Source organism: Aotus nancymaae, unplaced genomic scaffold (genome assembly GCF_030222135.1).
Source record: "Aotus nancymaae isolate 86718 unplaced genomic scaffold, 86718_ANA_hifiasm-v0.15.2.pri h1tg000014l, whole genome shotgun sequence".
Lineage (NCBI taxonomy): Eukaryota > Metazoa > Chordata > Mammalia > Primates > Aotidae > Aotus > Aotus nancymaae.
Window position 1 is genome coordinate 128,819 of NW_026988425.1, and position 17,382 is coordinate 146,200.

The 17,382-nt window shown below is 52.6% G+C and overlaps 1 protein-coding gene across 1 annotated transcript; it reads right to left on the reverse strand.

Moving 5' to 3' along the window:
• Positions 1 to 3,162: 3,162 nt before the first annotated feature.
• CCDC127 (coiled-coil domain containing 127) lies at positions 3,163 to 17,286 on the reverse strand. The gene is made up of 3 exons (XM_012438745.2): positions 17,223 to 17,286; positions 14,970 to 15,100; positions 3,163 to 7,434 (listed from the first exon to the last, which is right to left on the reverse strand). The coding sequence occupies exons 2-3, from the start codon at positions 15,088 to 15,090 to the stop codon at positions 6,773 to 6,775; spliced, it is 783 nt and encodes a 260-aa protein (XP_012294168.2). The 5' UTR covers positions 15,091 to 15,100; positions 17,223 to 17,286; the 3' UTR covers positions 3,163 to 6,772.
• Positions 17,287 to 17,382: the final 96 nt, after the last annotated feature.

Genomic DNA, 17,382 nt, shown 5'->3' on the forward strand with positions numbered 1-17,382 from the left:
AGGTCACGCCCCATGCCAGCCCCTGCCATGGGTGTGTCCCCACCCCCTGAGCCCACATGCCACCCCCTCCCCAGGTGTATCCCCACCCCAGGGGCTTCCATGTCAGCCCCTCCCCAGGTGTCCCCACCCCAGGGGACCTCATGTCACCCCCACCCAGGTGTGTCCCCACTCCAGCTGCCCCCATGTCACCCCCACCCAGTTGTGTCTCCATCCCCTTTGCCCTCTGTCCCGAGTGTGTCCAGGCCCTTCTCTGCACAGGGCGGGGGTCTGCCTAGGGCTTGGGTCCCCAGCATGAGTGCCGTACAGGACCTGCCTCCCGGGGGCGTCTGAGGAATGGACGGTCCCCTGCCCAGCGGACAGATATAGTGACTTCCACCTCCCCACATTCGTCTTTGCCTGCTCTGCAACCAGCCAAGCGCTCTCTGCTCATGGCAGGCCGTGCCTTACTGGAGCCTGGTCCAGGGACGGGAGCTTGACGGGGCGGCCGGCTCTTGGAAAGGGGCAGGGACGGGGTTGGGCCAATATTTTTAATGACCTACTTCTAACTCTAAAGCACAGAGTGGCTGCCACTGCGTTGTGTCTGAATTTTTATGGTAAGACTCAGCCTCTGGATGGCATGATGACCAACCCTAAGGCCTGTGGCAGTGGAGCAGGGCCCAGATGCTAGGTGTCCTGAGATCTGGGATTGGGTGGGGCACACAGGTGCCTGCTGGTGTCAGTGGGCGGTGCTGAGGGCACAAGCTCCCAACATCTCCAGCTCCACAGATACCCGGGGCTTCCCAAGGAACAGCCCATTCTGATAAGGCCAGTGGAGACTGGGGAGCAGCGCGGGTGGGCTCAACGCCTCCCTCGCCCGTCCCGTGCAGGGCTCCCGCTGAGCCCGTCGGCCCCGTCCTCATGGCTGTCAGCATTTGCAGGATCTTTGTCCTCACCCAATCTTGACTCCAGTCCTGGGTTGCACAGCGCCTGCGGCCACGCATCCGGGGTCTGCCGGGCCCAGGAACATGTCTGCTGGGTTTTCACGGAGAGCACTTCTCTGCCACAGAAAACACGGCCTCCCACACGAGGCAAGCTGGTGGGAATCAGGCAAAACCATTAAGCAGATAAGCGTGCTGGTCCAACCTAGTGCGCACCCATGGCAGCTGTGGCCAGGGCTGCTCCTGGTGGAGCCTCAGGGCTCACCTGCCCAGGCCCACCCAGGCTTTCAGGGCCAGTGGGTGAGGTGAGCAGGGTCCCCATGGGGGCTGCCATCTGGAGGCCCCGCCTGCCTCCCTCGGGTCTTCCACGGCGGCACGGGTGAGTGCAGTTCCTTCAGAACACAGCACTGCTTCCCGTCCACCATCCCGGCAAGGAGTGGGGGCCGTTTTGGGGGCTCTGTCCTTCCTGCCTTAACGACTCGTTCCCCAGGTCAGGAAATGCTGATACTCTCGGAGGCCAAGGAGAGGTTGGTGGACACGGCCAAGGGCCCTGAACATCAGAGCTGCACTCATCCAGGAGCGCTCTCCTGCTCTCCCTCTTCTGAGCTGAGCAAGGCTCCGTCAGCTGCCACCCGCTGCATCCGGGAGTCCCGCTATCCATCGGCCCCACACAGCCCGTGGGTGGGGACACCGTGCTCGACCCCCCATCTCCATGCCTGTCACCCCACCCGCCCGTCTCTGCCAGTCCAGAGCCCCTCAACCCAGATCCCGTTCTCGGGCACCCAGCCCTGGCCCGTGAGGAGCAGCTGCCTCGGAGCTGCGGCGCAGGGCCCCGGTACCCCCACCTCCCAGGATGCCCCAGCACCCCTCCCTGCCTGTCAGTCACCAACCAGCTTCGAGAAGCTCTCCCAGCAGGCATTGCTCGGTCCCGGTGTCCTTGCTGAACACTGAGCAGAGCCATCTGAGTGCCCGACGTGCCACTTTATGCCCAGTGCCCATCTACGTTACTCCTCCCTCCTCCTCACCTCACTCCCGGCACCCAGGCCAGGCCCCGCACCTGCTCCTGTGGCAGGACTTGACTCCTCCACGTCTGCAAGCAGGTCATGAGAGGCAGGGCACTGCCTGAGGTGTCTGCCCAATTCCCAGGTGAGGCAGGTCTGCTTTCTCCATGGGGTGGGGTTGCCGTGCTGGCACAAAGGGCTCCCGTGAATCTGCAGCTCACCCAGTGAACACCCAGGCGGCGGCGGCAGCAGCTCCCAAGGTGCATCGGCCTGAGCCCAGCGCCGCAGCGCCGCTACCCGACAGCGAGACCCTCAGCCTGTCGGGGGTCTGCAGCGGATGAGAGCCCCGCGAAGTGCTGCAGAAGCCCTCGCGCTCCCACCGCGCGCCTGGAGCTGACGGTTGGCTTACTGAAGCCGTTTGTGTTCTCAAGATTTCCCATGAACTGGCAAAAGCCACACGCTCGGCAACCCTGGTCTCCACTGTCCCCGCTCCTTTAGAACGCACAGCATGGTGGAGCCCAGCGCTTCCCTGACTTGGCTGCCACTGGAGAAGGACAGGCAGGGTGCAGGCTCAGGAGCTGTGGGAACCACCATGTCCCACCACGTGCCCAGAGGAGCTGGTCTGGGGACTGGAGAGGCTATGCAGAGAGATGACACAGTGACAAGTACTCCGAGGCCCGTGAGTCCCCGGGTTTGCAGTTTTCGGTTCTTCTCTGACATCTGACCTGTGTTCTCCATTCTTGCCCTCAAGTTTCATGAGACAGCCTTAAACCCCTCTTTAACTTTCTAGGCTAGCGTGAATCCATCTCTGTCGCTTGCAACCAGAATCTTAAATTAACAGAGAAATACAGCAACTATTTTGTCAAAGCCGGCATAAAGAGAAGAGCCCTTTCGGCCTCAACGTATAAAACCCGGCGCAGTTACGCACACAAGTCAAGACGGGTGGAGCAAGCCCAGCGCTGTCTACACAGCAGGCTGCACCCGTCACAGCCAGCCAGTGTCTAGGGCGGCTGCCTCCCCGAGCACACTGGCTCCTCCCAACACCGCATGGGCCGTCCTCCTGCTGGGACAGGGCACCTCCAGGAAAAGCAGCTGCAGCTCGGCCTCTGCAACGTCACGCTTTTGCTTTTATGTAGCAAACCTAATAAGTGAAAGTAACTTGAAAGCGTTTTCTCTCTTGTCCTTAAAGACCTGATCTTAGTACACTACGAAGCAATCCCTTTTTAAACAATCCAACAGATAACTCGTCAGTTACACAGTTTAATGAGACATAACTTCTCTTTTAACAAACACACAGGTTATCTGGTGATGTTTTTTCATCAAAACAGCCATCATTGCTGCAAGGTTTGCATAACTATTTTGTCCTTATGAAATCAACATGTATCTGCCGGTTCACACATACATACGTATCTGCACACACATGAAATATACGGGGATTATGGATCCTTATCGACGAATGTTAACACAGAAGGAAAAAGTGCATCTACCAGCGAGCTGACCGGACTCACGTTTATTTTCAGAACGTCCAGGTCAACTGTGATGCCTTCTAACTTTATTCCAAAGTCAAGCAGTCTGAAGCAAGCAAAATTAGAAAGTGCAATCTCAACGCCTCCCCGCAAAAGTCCTTCCTTTTTAAGCCACTGCAACCTCACATACAATATTCAGTATAAACGAGGGTTACAGTGCCCGCCTCCCCCGCACTGCAGCAAGCCCCCCTCTTCCCTAGGAGCCTGGATCTGCTTCTACCCAGGATCTCCCAGAGCTCCACTCCCTACCCTGAAGGGTCCTCCCTGCTTTGCCGGCTCAAGGTGTTATAGTTCCTGTGACCTCCAAGAAAGCAGCAGGAAAAATACTGCTTTACTCTGATGTCACTACAAACTCTGCACACACACCAACCGGCACAATTATCCTTTCTGCAACTTTAGACCATTTTGGGTGAAGAACAGTCCGCTGGAGCACCACACGCACCCTCTCCTTCTGCTGGTTCTGCTCTGTGCTCAGCTTACCCAGCTATCATCTTTCGGTACATCTGTGCAGTTCTCAAGCGAGACAGCACTGTGTAAATATTCCACACCTAACACAATCCATTTCAAGATGGTGGCACCACATCAACACTCAAACTTGATGACACAAACACCAACTAATATCAACCCTATAGAAATATCGTCTTCCGGCTGGGCATGGCGGCTCATGCCTGTAATCCCAGCACTTTCAGAGGCCGAGGCAGGTGGATCACCTGAGGTCAGGAGTTGGAGACCAGCCTGGCCAACGTGGTGAAACTAAACATGGTCTCAACTAAAAATACAAAAATTCGCCGGGCATGGTGGTAGGAGCCTGTAGTCCCAGCTACTCGGGAGGCTGAGGCAGGAGAATCACTTGAACCCTCGAGGCGGATATTGCAGTGAGCTGAGATCGTGCCAGTGCACTCTAGCCTGGGGACAGAATGAGACTCTGTCTAAAACAAAAAAGCTTGTCTTCCTAACTCTGCAGGACTGGGTCAGTGTCCACACTGGCTTGAAGGCTCTGAACGTATTATTTATCTCACTGTAGAAGGAAGCCAGGCTGTGAGCAAGCTGGACATTAGAAACAGGGTAACGATGAACAATTCACCTCAAATATCATTCACCTACAAAGTAATTACTGTATCTTCTTAATTTAAAGACAAACACGGAGGCTTTGACGCAGGGACACACAGCACACCATGCTGCCGCAGGAGTGGAGCCCGCACTGCTTTTTAGGCAGGGTCTGACGCACCGGGAAGTACAAACAAGAAGAGTTTCGTCCAGGTTTACCTAAAAGATGACTTTTAAGCGCCGGGTGCAGTGGCTCACACCTGTAATCCCGGCACTTTGGGAGGCCAAGGCGGGAGGATCACCTGAGGTCAGGAGTTTGAGACCAGCCTGGCCAACATGGTGAAACCCCCATCTCTACTAAAAATACAAAAATTAGCCGGGTATGATGGTGCGTGCCTGTGATCCCAGCTACTCAGGAGGCTGAGGCAGGAGAATTGCTTGAACTCAGGAGGCAGAGGCTGCAGTGAGCCAAGATCACACCACTGCACTCCAGCCTGGGGGATAGAGATTCCCTCTCAAAAAAAAATAATAAAAATGACTTTTTCTCAGATAAAGCGATGGTGGCAGAGCAGAAGACAAGACAGCAGAGCATCTGAGCAGCCTTAGCGGGGCGTGGGCACCGAGAGCAGAGCCTGGTGGGAGGCCCGTGTCTGCGGCAGGCAGCGCACGCCGGCACTGAGCCCACGTCCTCAGTGCTCAGGGGGTTGGTTCCCAGGATTTCAAACAAGGCAGGAGTGTAAAGTGTGTGCGGCTCAGGGTACATCACACGCTCCATGAATCGCGGCTCTCACACTGCCACGTGTTCTATGAGCTTAGGATTTTTAACAGTTTGTCCTATACCTGTAAGACAGGCAGGCAGGGAGAACACAGCACTTGAAAGCGGATGGACAACCCTGCCCCTGCCCCTGCCCGGCCACTCACCATCAAATAACTGCACACTGGTTACCAGCGGTCCTGGAGAAAAGGTGCCTGGGCGCAGACCGGCCCCCGTGCTGTTCCCTGCGTGGCCTCGGGCGGGTTAGCTCTTCCACACCTCTGTAAAGCGAGGTGCGTGGGGACACATTCACACAGCAGGCCCAAGGCGGTGTCCTTCCAAGGACTGTGTCCAAGGCGGGCCCTGGACCGACATCTGGGAACTCGGACTCTTGGAGAGCTCCCAGCGCCATTACTTAAGGGCGGCTCTGTGCCCACAGGGCTTGTGCCAACGGTACAGACCACACCAAACCCACTCTCCTTCTGGACAGGCCAGGCAGCGTGCCACGGGACCAGCCCTTAGTAAAAGCCCTGGCTGCCGAGTCCCCAGTGGGCTTGTTCTCAGAGTTAAGTGCGTCTGTATGACTCCAGGGAGTGGGCCCTGGTGTGTCAGCACGTGGCTCCTCTGAGCACCACCCATGCACCCTCTCCCTCTGGCGATTCTGCTTTGTGCTGTGACACCAGCCTGTGCTGGGCCCTGGGAGATCTCGCAGCAGGCCACGTAACCCCGCCAAGAATAATAGTAACTCTTACTTCATAGGATTAGACTGAGGATCACATGAGTGAATGTGGACACGGGCTCGACTCCCAGCAGCCAGGTGTGACATGGGTGGTAAGTGCCTGTCCACCTTTTGTAAAGAGTGAAGAATCACACAAATAAAAGTGGCATTATTACTTATAATGGCAAGTATTTCTGAGTAAGTATCATTGCTAACAAACATGTGCTTGCTGAATACAGACACAAGCCAGGTTCCAAACACACATTAGATAACAACTAGATACAGGGAACACTTGGTGTTTTTTCCCCTTTATGGGGTGAGAGAGACCTTTAAAATATAAAACCTTGATAATATAACATTACCAGTTTCTATGATCTGTTACACAGTTCTAACATTGTCTGACAAATTATTAATGTAATCTGGGGAGAGAGAAAAATGATGTGAGGAGAAAGCATTTAGGGAGTGATAAAACAGACAGAAAATTACCTGTGGTAAGGACCAGTATTGTATTTGACATTTTTTAACCTGGAGCTAAAGTACGAGGTGACGCTTCTGCTTAATACAATACTGGCAGCTCAAAACCGCTTCAGATAAACCGTATCCCTGACAGCTGCGAGCATCATCGGAGACCCTCTGTCTCTGAGGCTTCGCTGCCCTTCCGCTCAGAGGGTGGCGGGAGTGGAGGTCGCTGCCGAAGGGTGACAATGTGGCCACGACCCGGGCGGAAGGGACAGAAGACGCCGGAGACCCAGAAGGCGCACGACCGCCTGGCCTCGAGTCGTTAAGAGCAGTTTTATTTCATTCTTGTTTTACTTTTCGAGGATGGCTTTCTCTACCCTCTTAAACTTTCTCAGTTCCACAACTAGTTCCCAGTATTTGAGGTAGAGCCACATGAGCCTGCCGTTCCGGCGTTTGTTGGTATTCCAGACGTCACCGCAGTATGTATCATGCTGAAATATGTCGGTGAGACCGGCTCCCATCTCTAGGTCAGCAGCGACGGGGTCGACCGACGCTCGCACCAGTAAGCTCCTCTCCAGCTCCAGCCGCTTGCTGCGAGGAAGAAACAGACTGCAGTAGATACTCTGTCTTTCGGTGAGAACAGCTTCGAACTCCTTCAGCAAAAGCCCGGCTCTCCTCTGCCAGTCCTCTTCCTTTTGGAGGCAGCTCAAATACGCACTTCTCAAAGGCTGCACCTGTCTTTTTTCTTGCATTACCTGAGCCCGTTCCTCTTCCAGAAGCTTCTTTTCTTCTACCAACTTGCGTCCCTGAGAGATGAGGGCTTCTCGATAACTAGCCGTTCTGTTTTGCTCCTTTTCAAGTTCTAAAGACAGCTGAGCAACGGCACGCCGATTTTCTGAGATCGTGGCGTGGTACCTGGCTTCCAGGTCCCGCTGGAAAGCAGTGGTTCTCTGACGGTATGCTTCTCTCTCTTTTTCTATTTCTTTCTGGGACTCCCTAGACCAAATCCAACCTGACAGGAACGAATTGGAGAAAAATACACGTAATGAAAAAGTTAGGGCTGAAGCTCTATAATCTTCACTTAAGTCACAAGGCAGCTAAGACAGCATTTCAATAGAAGCTTAAGACCTCAGCCATACCAAGATCACTTCTATATAAACATGTGTAACAGGCAAATCAGGTAAGGGCTGGGTGAGCAGAAGACCCTACCCCGGCCCTTCCCTTCTTCTAATCTGTGGTTGCTAAGAAGACCTGCCCCTGCTGTTTTCTCCTCTCAGTCCCTCGCATTTGCCTCATCTGGCTCCTGTACAATTGGCAAAGTTTAACATATTTGGGCCGGGTTCTTACAGAAGTTTGCTTGGTGGTGACTAGTATACGGCCTGAGTGGGAGACGCTGCTTATGTTTTGATAACAGCACAAAAAATAAAGCAGGTTAAGAATTTCAGCCTCAAGACACGGTGGGCTTCTTTCCTCCAACTGGAGACTGCTGGAATCTCACAAAAACGGGACGGGGACTGCTGGGAGGCTGGAGTGGGCGCTGCCCGGCTCTGCCCCGACACCGAGGAGCAGCAGGGCTGCCCGGCCTGCAGAGAAACCCAGTGTCTCTAAGACCTGATGACCCACAAAGCCTGCTGGCCAGCAGGCGCCTGGCTCCGGATGCAGCCACCAACTCTTTCCCCACGCCACGAGTAACAGCTGGGTGTGTTTCAACAATAAACAAAATGACAGTGTGACAATACTTCCATCCACATGCCGAACCGATGCTATTGCTCTGTAATTTAATGAACGTGGAGCAACTACATGCTAAGTCTTAGGTTTCCAAAATAACAACGTGTTCTGCTTGTACATTCTAAGAGCAGCACGGATTCGAGTTCCCTGGAAAACAGATTTGTTCGGCAAATTTTCAAAGCCCAACGCCCCAGAGGCCACTGAGAGCAGCAGTCTGGGTTCTCTCAGGCACGTCTACCCTGCACCCCATCCCCCACGCCCCACTCTGTGGAACTCCCTCATCTGCAGCCCCTTCTAGAACCCCTGGAGTTTCCATCTCTCCCTCCTTCTGCTGCTTCCCCCAACCCAGGTGGTGTCCTTGCCATTCAGTTCTTTTTTCCCAGGTCATTAACGATCACCTTTGTGGGAGCAATTCCACAACAGCAAGTCTGCCGTTCGCCTGAAAGCCGGTCTCCCTTGGATGCGCTGTTGCCGCCTCACTGCACGAGCACAAGACCAAACTCACCCTTCCTCAACCAAAAAGAGCTGCTAGTCCTGCTTCAGACGACAACCCAAGCTCATGTCATCCTTGTCTCCTCCCGCTGACGAGAGCTCCCAGGCAGGGGGCCCGACCAGGAAAGAGGCAGTCACGACGTCACTTGACAAGCACTGAGGGGTTTGCAAAGGTGAGTGAGGAGAGAGAAGGGAGGGCTCATCTGGTTTTGGTGAAGTCCAGGAAGGCTTCGTAAAGAGGTGAATGAACAAACTCTGGAAGGCTGAGCAGGAGCTGCAAGGAAAAGTCACCTCGTATGTTCTGGGGACAGGGCTCATGTCAAGGAGAAGCTGGAGCTGGCTCCGGAAAGTCTCAGGTGCCAGATGAGAGGGGTGTCCAAGAGACCCAGACGAGGAGCATGGGATGTGCCCTGCAGCCATGAGAAGTCAAAGGAATAACCTGATGTAGGAGCATCCAGCAGGTGTGGAGGCCTGGAGGTGGGGCTGGGAGGGGCGGGCAGAACCAAGGGAGGCAGGGGGCCGCTCCCTGATACAAGCTGGGTGCCATCTCAGTCAAGTCACGTCCCTGACACGTGAAACAACTGGAAAACTAATACAGACAATGACATACAGTCAAAGATCAGACCACACGATACGGGCTGTGCTTATTGGGAAGTTTTTGGCTGGTTGGGGAGCCAGGCAGGGGAGGCTACAGCCAATTTTGCAGAGGAAAGTGTGGCATGACAGGCTGGGTATCAGGAAAACCTTAATTCCGAGTCTGACCTGACAGATGTCTCGTGACTTAGGGCACAGGCAACTTTTCAAAGCCTCAGTTTCAGTTGGGACTGCTGCTTCTGGAAGATGGGGCAGACATCCTCCCTATTCTTCTTGCTGAGTACACTAAAAATCCTGGACATCATCTATAAAACGAGATGACTCTGAAATGTAGAGAGAAGGCAAACTGGCTCGGGTCCTTGGGACCCCAGAAGCCACGTGGGGGCAAGTCCTCTAGGTTTTCATTTTGCCTCACAGATCCCAGACTCGGAGCTGAAGACACAGGCATTGGAAATCTCGACAGTTGCACGTAAAAAAAGAAACTCTAACAAAGCCTCCTCTCTCTGCCCAAAGGACCATGATAGGGGCCTAGCAAGAGAGAAAACGTTCCGACAATAATCACTCTACGTCAGCCAAATAACATGGAAAAACTGCGGCCCACCTCCACCCACATGGGCAAAGGCTGAACGGGAGCCGAGGCTCCCACTCCCACACAGCTGCAAACACGGGGGGTGGTCGGGGAAGCCACACGGGGAGCAGCGGTCAGGTCTTCCCGGCAGGGGACACCAGTGGAGGCCGGGGGGCTGGAACTCCCACCCTTTTCTCGGGGGCCCATGGGGGCCCACGGGGGCCAGAAGCTGAGTGTGGAGCCTGGACTTCTAGCCCAACCTGGCAGTAAGGAGGCCGCGTGGCCCTTCCCCTGCCAGGGTGCTGTTCAAGAAAGCCAGCTAAAACCGAAGGTTTAAATAAAAACCAGTGTTTCATCACGTAATACCCAAAATGCCCAGGGTCCAACAGAAAATCACTCATAACACCAAGGCCCAGGACGGGTCATGCTAAATGAACAAAGATAACCAACAGATGCCAATAGCCAGATGAGAGATGGCAGTATTATCCGACAAGGAGTTTAGAGCAGCCGCCATGACAGAAAGTCTAAGAAAATAAACAGAAAACGGCCAGGCGCAGTGCGTGTAATCCCAGAACTTCGGAAGGCCGTGGTGGGCAGATCATGAGGTCAAGAGATAACAGACTATCCTGGCCAATAAGGTGAAACCTCGTCTCTATAAAAGCACAAACATTATCTGGGCGTGGTGGTGTATGCCTGTAGTCCCAGCTATTCTGGAGGCTGAGGCAGAAGAATCACTTGAACCCAGGAGGCAGAGGTTGCAGTGAACCGAGATTGAGCCACTGCCCTCCAGCCTGGCGACACAGTGAGATGCCATCTCTAAATAAATAAAATAAATAAATAAATAGAAGACATAAAGAACCAAATGAAAATTCTAGAACTGAAAAACGTAACAGCCGGAAGACAAAGGGGAACGACAGAATAGACCCGGAGGAGCAGGAGCAGCGAGCCCCAGGCAGAGGCTCGGGACTTCCCTCACGAGCACAGAAACAACACCCTCCACAGCCTCACCACAGACATCGTTCTACAGCACATCAAAGTCACTCTACAGCATGACCGTGTGAGGACTGCTCCAGAGACAAAAGCCTGGTTCAATATTCAGAACTCAATGTAATCTAACACATTACTAAGCTGATGAAGAAAAATCACATGATCACATCAATTAAAACAAAAAAATGGGTCAAATTCAACACCTATTCACGAAAAACAGAAATACCGGGAGCGTCCCTAACTCGATAAAGTGCATCTACGGAGCATCTGCAGCTGACACTGCACTCAGCTGGGGGAGGCCAAGTGCGTCCTCCCTCAGGTCAGGGACCGTCCCACGAGTCCCAGAAGCTCCAGCCACTGCCGGAAGGCAAGACAAAGAGATCAAAGGCAAACAGGCTAGAAAGACGAAACACAACTGAAGTCTCATCCCTTATAACAAAATTAACTCAAACGGGAAGGGCTTAAACGTAAAACTAAAACTTTAGGGGAAAAAGCCTTCAGGATCTAGGGCTAGGCAGAGTTCTCAGACTTTCACGAAAAGCATGATTCATAAAAGGAAACCATGATAAGCTGCATTTCAGCAACGTTACAGATGACCCTGCAAATGCCCCATGAAGAGAATGAAAAGATGGGCTACAGACGGGGAGGGGCTGCTTGCAAGCCACATACCCAACTAAGCACCAGCATCTAAGACATATTAACAAATCTGAAAACTCAATGTTGAAAAACAAGCAGTCCTATTAGAAAATGGCTGAAAGGTAAGAACACTCCTTTCATCAGGATACGCTGACGGCAGTGAGCACGTGAAGAGACGCATGACACCGCTCACTAGAGCCACGATGAGAAGATGCTCAACACCGCACAGCAGAGCCACGACAGAGGCGGCACCGCACTCCCATTGGGACGGGCGGGACGGGACAGCAGCGTGAGCACCGCACTCCCATCGCTATGGGCGGGACGGGACAGCAGCGTGAGCACCGCACTCCCATCGCTATGGGCGGGACGGGACAGCAGCGTGAGCACCACACTCCCATCGCTATGGGCTGGAGGGGACAGCAGCGTGAGCACCACACTCCCATCGCTATGGGCTGGACGGGACAGCAGCGTGAGCACCGCACTCCCATCGCTATGGGCTGGAGGGGACAGCAGCGTGAACACCGCACTCCCATCGCTATGGGCTGGACGGGACAGCAGCGTGAACACCGCACTCCCATCGCTATGGGCTGGACGGGACAGCAGCGTGAGCACCGCACTCCCATCGCTATGGGCTGGAGGGGACAGCAGCGTGAGCACCGCACTCCCATCGCTATGGGCTGGAGGGGACAGCAGCGTGAGCACCGCACTCCCATCGCTATGGGCTGGACGGGACAGCAGCGTGAGCACCGCACTCCCATCGCTATGGGCTGGACGGGACAGCAGCGTGAGCACCGCACTCCCATCGCTATGGGCTGGACGGGACAGCAGAGAAACACCAAATACTGACCAGGAGGTGGAGAAACTGATCCACTCATGTGTTGCTGGTGAGAACCTACAATGGTGCAGCCACTGGGGAAAACATTTGGCCCTTTCTTAAAAAACTAAACATGCAACTACCATGAAACGCAGTAATTGCACTTCTGGCCATTTATCCCAGAGAAATGAAAACTTAACATCTACAGAAAAACCTGCACAAGAATGTTTATGACAGCTTTATTCGTAACAGCTGAGAACCGGAAACGACCCAGACGTCTTTCAGTGGTGAAACACACTGTGATACGTCCATGTCATCAAACATGACTCAGCAACGACAATACCGATGAACTAGTGATACAGCCACAACCCGCACGGATCTCGGGGGATCACGCTGAGTGAAGAAAGCCAAGCCGGAAGGTTACATACCGTTTGAGTCGTTTATATAACACTCTTGAAAGGACAAAAGTCTGGAGATGAGGAACAGATTAGCGGCTGCCAGGAGTTGTGGAGGAAGGTGGGGTGCCCAAGGGCAGCATGGGGGCCCCGGGATTGCTGTGCCTTGACTGACTCCTGGCGGATGTCTTGGCTGTGACACTGCACTGTTGTTTTGCAGATGCTTCCACTGCGGAAAGCTGGGTAGAGGGCACACGGGCTCTCGGTGTTACCGATTATAACTCCATGTGATTTACAATGACCCCAAAATAAAATGTTTAATTAAAAGAAACTGAGTTGGAACTCAACCAGTCCCTTTCAGCTCTAAGACGATGTGTTTTCTAGGTCAGGGGAGGAAAGAGGAGGTACAGGAACGCTAGAGGGAGAAAGCCTGGAGAGAGGAGATGGGGAAGGGTAATCAGGAAGACCGAGAGAAAAGCAGGGAAAGCAGAATGGCAGAGGGGTGTGAAGAGAGAGAAGCCCACCGGAGCGCTGGGGTACTGATTATTCTCCCCAGGGAGCGACTCACGGTGAGAATTTCTCCACGGACTGCTCTTGCCTGAAAGCACAATTAGACACACTTCGACGTTATGTTAAGTAAAAACTAGCAAATGAAGGAGGTGATCAGGACAAAACTAGCCTCTCATCAATAAATCATGCAACAGTGTTTATCAAGGATTCATCTGTCTTCCTCTTCTACACTACACTGGGGCTGGTCAACGCTCCTGTGTGAAACAGCCTCAAACACATCACAACACACCTTTGGAGAATCCTCCTAAGAAAGCCAAGTTAGCAGTTACCTCTGACCACACGACCTCAGCAAAAAACCAGGAAGAAAAAATAGAACATTCTTCAACCCTTTTCAGGGACAAAAAGCATCATTTCAAAAGTCCAAGAATGGAAGGCAAGAATTATTTCAAAAGTGGAAGTTATCATGAAAGGCTATAAAAGCTGGAGATGAGTCTGAAAAACAATTGGAAAATGAGTCACTTCAGGGCCTCTCCCAGCCTCAAAGCCAATTAATTATTACATTAGTAAGAGTAATTTTAAGCCTTCCAATGCACTCACCCTAGCCACAGGCAACAGCAGCCTCTCCAAGCGTTAAGTGCTTTTTTCCAAGCCTGCAGGCGGGTGAGCTTTTCAGGTGGCAGCCCCTTAGGACTATATGTGGACCAGCTTCGTCCTTCACCACAAAGTGGGCACTGTGCAGATCCCTGAATCAAAAACCACCTGCTCTTACCAGCCTCCACTTCCTCTACAGCAAAACTTTTGACCTGTGACATCAAAGCAGATGACAGGCCACTACAGAAAATACACCTCTACAGCTAGAGGACAGGTGTGCCTTTCTCCCGTTCACACTCCTAAGTGCCAGCCCAGAACCAGGGAATGAGAAGCACAAACTCACTCGTCTACATCAGTGAATTGATGGTGTGCTGGGGATGTGGTCAGTCTGCACGTGACTGGTAGGTCCCCAAAGTGATGCCAAGTCAATCCAAACTAGAGAGAATTTCTGGCCAGGCGGAGCAGAGATTTCACAGATGAAGCCTTCCAAGATTGATTCCTGAACATTAAACATCACTGGTTTTCCAAAACTGGTTTTGTTTAGTTTTTTAACCCTGTTGCCCAGGCTGGAGGGCAAGTGCTACGATCTTCACTCACTGCAGCCTCGGCCCCCAGACTCAACTGATCTTCCCACCTCAGCCTCCGGAGTAGCTGAGACTACAGTTGTGTGCCGCTAATTTTTTTTTTTTTGGTAGAGGTTTGCTATGTTGCTCGGGCTGGTCATGCGATCTGCCCACCTGGGCCTCACAGAGTACTGGTATTACAGGTGTGAGCCACCATGCCCAGCCCACTGGTTTCCTTTACACCCGTTTTTTTTCCCGCATCAGTCCTTATGAGGGCACCTGAAACAAGGGACGCCCCACCCCTCACCCTTCCACTGGAGAAACAAGGGACCCCCCCAACCCGCACCCTTCCACTGGAGAGCAGCAAAGACTTGAGAGGGAACTAACAGTTATTAAAACCTACCCCAAACAAAATACTTCTAAACGCATTGGCTTACTTAATCCCCGCAATGTGCTGAGGTTAAGTACGATTATCCATCTCCCATGAACAGGGAAACTCAGGCTCAGAGTTAAGTAATTTGCCCACAGTTCACTGCATGGGATAAAACTCGGCTGTCCCTGGAAGGTCCCAAAGTCACAGCCTTCAGGCTCCCACACCATGCTGCCTCCCTCACTGGGCTCCACACTCACAGCCTGGAAAACACGAATTTTAAGAAAACCGTGACTTACGAAAAGCAGCCAATCCCAGCATTGGAACCAACAGGGCATAATTCCACCTGCTTCCATCACCACCATCCGCCCTGGAATTAGGCCGGATATTCCAATTTGGGGGATCATTTAGGTTATTCATGGAGATATACCTTGAAGTAAAGAATAAGAACGTTAACTACTTTTATTCAAGAAAATTTTTTCAGTTTTAACTATGTGCTGCACAGCACTGAGCCCTATGGGATTCAAAAAAGAAAAACACAAGCCTTAGATGCAGGCGAGACACAACCTGGTCGGGGAAAGTGGAGAAAGCAGACATGTCTTAGCCATCTGAAACGCAGGCAGAATGAGGTACGTCCTCTGCTACAGACACGTTTAAATGTATGGCTGCCGTGATGGTTAATTTTGTGTGTCAACTTGACTGTGCCACAGAGTGCCCAGATACGTGGTTTAGCATTATTTCTGGGTGTGTCTGCAAGGGTGTTTCTGGGCGAGATGAGCATTTGCAGCCTTAAACCACGTCCTTACATCTCTCCTCTCTACTGGTCGTCTCTCTGGAGAACCCTAATACAGTTGTATGAAAGATACAGAATCAACTCAATAAAAGTAGGCTCACACGGACACTTCCACATGAGCTAGCGTTTGAAGAGTGAGCAGCATTTTAACAGGCAGAGATAGAAGGAAAGGGTCTTCCGATCAGAAGGAAGACTGTGAGGAAGGCAGGGAGGGGCCATGTGGTGGGGAAGGTACAAACAGGGCTAGAAGCTGCTCAGGCCTCCTCCTGTGGTGCTGATAAATGCAGAGATTACAGACCTGCCTGCTTCAGGCTCAGCATGTACCCTCTATAGCTAGGCTGGGTTAATACGAATTTACCATTTACTGAGTACCTACACGAGGTTGCACATTTTCACAAAGGAGTCACTGTTTACATGTGACCGCCACAAATACATACGATTACAAAATACGTAATCAAGGAACGTATAAGAAACAAGAAATCCAATCCAATTTCTGAAAACTTCTCATCGGATTTTCAACAAATACTTGTTTAACACCTAAAGATAGAAAATTATAATACACAATAAAGATATGACAAAAATATGTCTTGGAGCTTAATACTAAGGGATTGTGATAATTATCTAACTAAAAAATTGAGGCTGGCACGGTGGCTCTCGCCTGTAATCCCAGCACTTTGGGAGGCCAAGGCAGGTGGATCACTTGAGGTCAGGAGTTTGAAACCATCCTGGCCAATATGGTAAAAACCCATCTCTACCAAAAATACAAAAGTTAGCTGGGCATGATGGCGGGCGCCTGTAGTTCCAGTTACTTGGGAGGCTGAGGCAGGGCAATCTCTTGAACCCTGGAGGTGGAGGTTGTGATGACACAAGGTCATGCCGCTGCACTCCAGCCTTGCAACAAGAGCTAAACTCCATCTCAAACAAAACAAAACAAAAAAATAGGTAACTAACCTAGGACCAAAATTGCGTAACTTTCAAAACATGTCTAGGAGGCAGGTTTATTCACTGCGAGCCCATAAAGGCCACATCTGGGGCAGGCATCTAAGGAAATAATCCTGAAGATAAAGTTGTGGTCACAGATACGTTCTTCATGGTGTTATTTATTAGTAGCAAAAATAGGAAACCCAAATATCAACAAAATGGGACTGAATCATTGCAAATTCACTAAAATAACTCAGTTAAAAAACATTATGTACAATAGGAAGATTTTAATGATTTAAAGTGAAAAGGCAGGAAACAGAACTACTAACGACTATTGGTTTATTTTTCATGCCCCTTCATTCCACGAAAAGATCTCAGGTGTCCTACAAAACGACACACTAGAAACTGACCAGACGCAACATCAGGCTGAGCGGCAGGAAGCCGCGTGACCGAGGGGACCGCAGCGTTCACAGCCGACCCGGGCCGAGCGCGGTGGCGCCGCCCGCGATCCCCGCATTGTGGGAGGCAGACGAGGGAGGGCCGCTCGAGGCCAGGAGTTCGAGACCGGGCAGCAAAGCAAGATCCCGCCTCTACAAGAAATTTAAAACTGAGCCGGAAGCCAGAGGCCGGGGACAGGAATGAGGGAGGCGCCCGCCCCTCCGGGCCGGACACCGAGGGCCGCTCCCGCCCAGCTCCGCGGACACGCGCCGCCCCTCCGACCCCACTCCCGGCGCTCTGGACGTTCAGGCCCTCGCGGTCTGGGCGATCCCGGAGAACCACCCACGGGGCTTTAAAAATGCTGGTGCCCGACCCCTCCCCAGAACAGGGCCCGCCCTACCTCAGTCGGAGGAAGCGGGACCTCCGCGTCGACCCCGGCGCCACCGTCCGCGGGTCCGCTTTGCGCAGGCGCGGCGCCCCCACTCAGCCCCCGTCCAGGGCGGGGCGTGGTGCGCAGGCGCGACGTCCCCCGCTGCTGTCCCGCTCGACCCCGGCGTAGT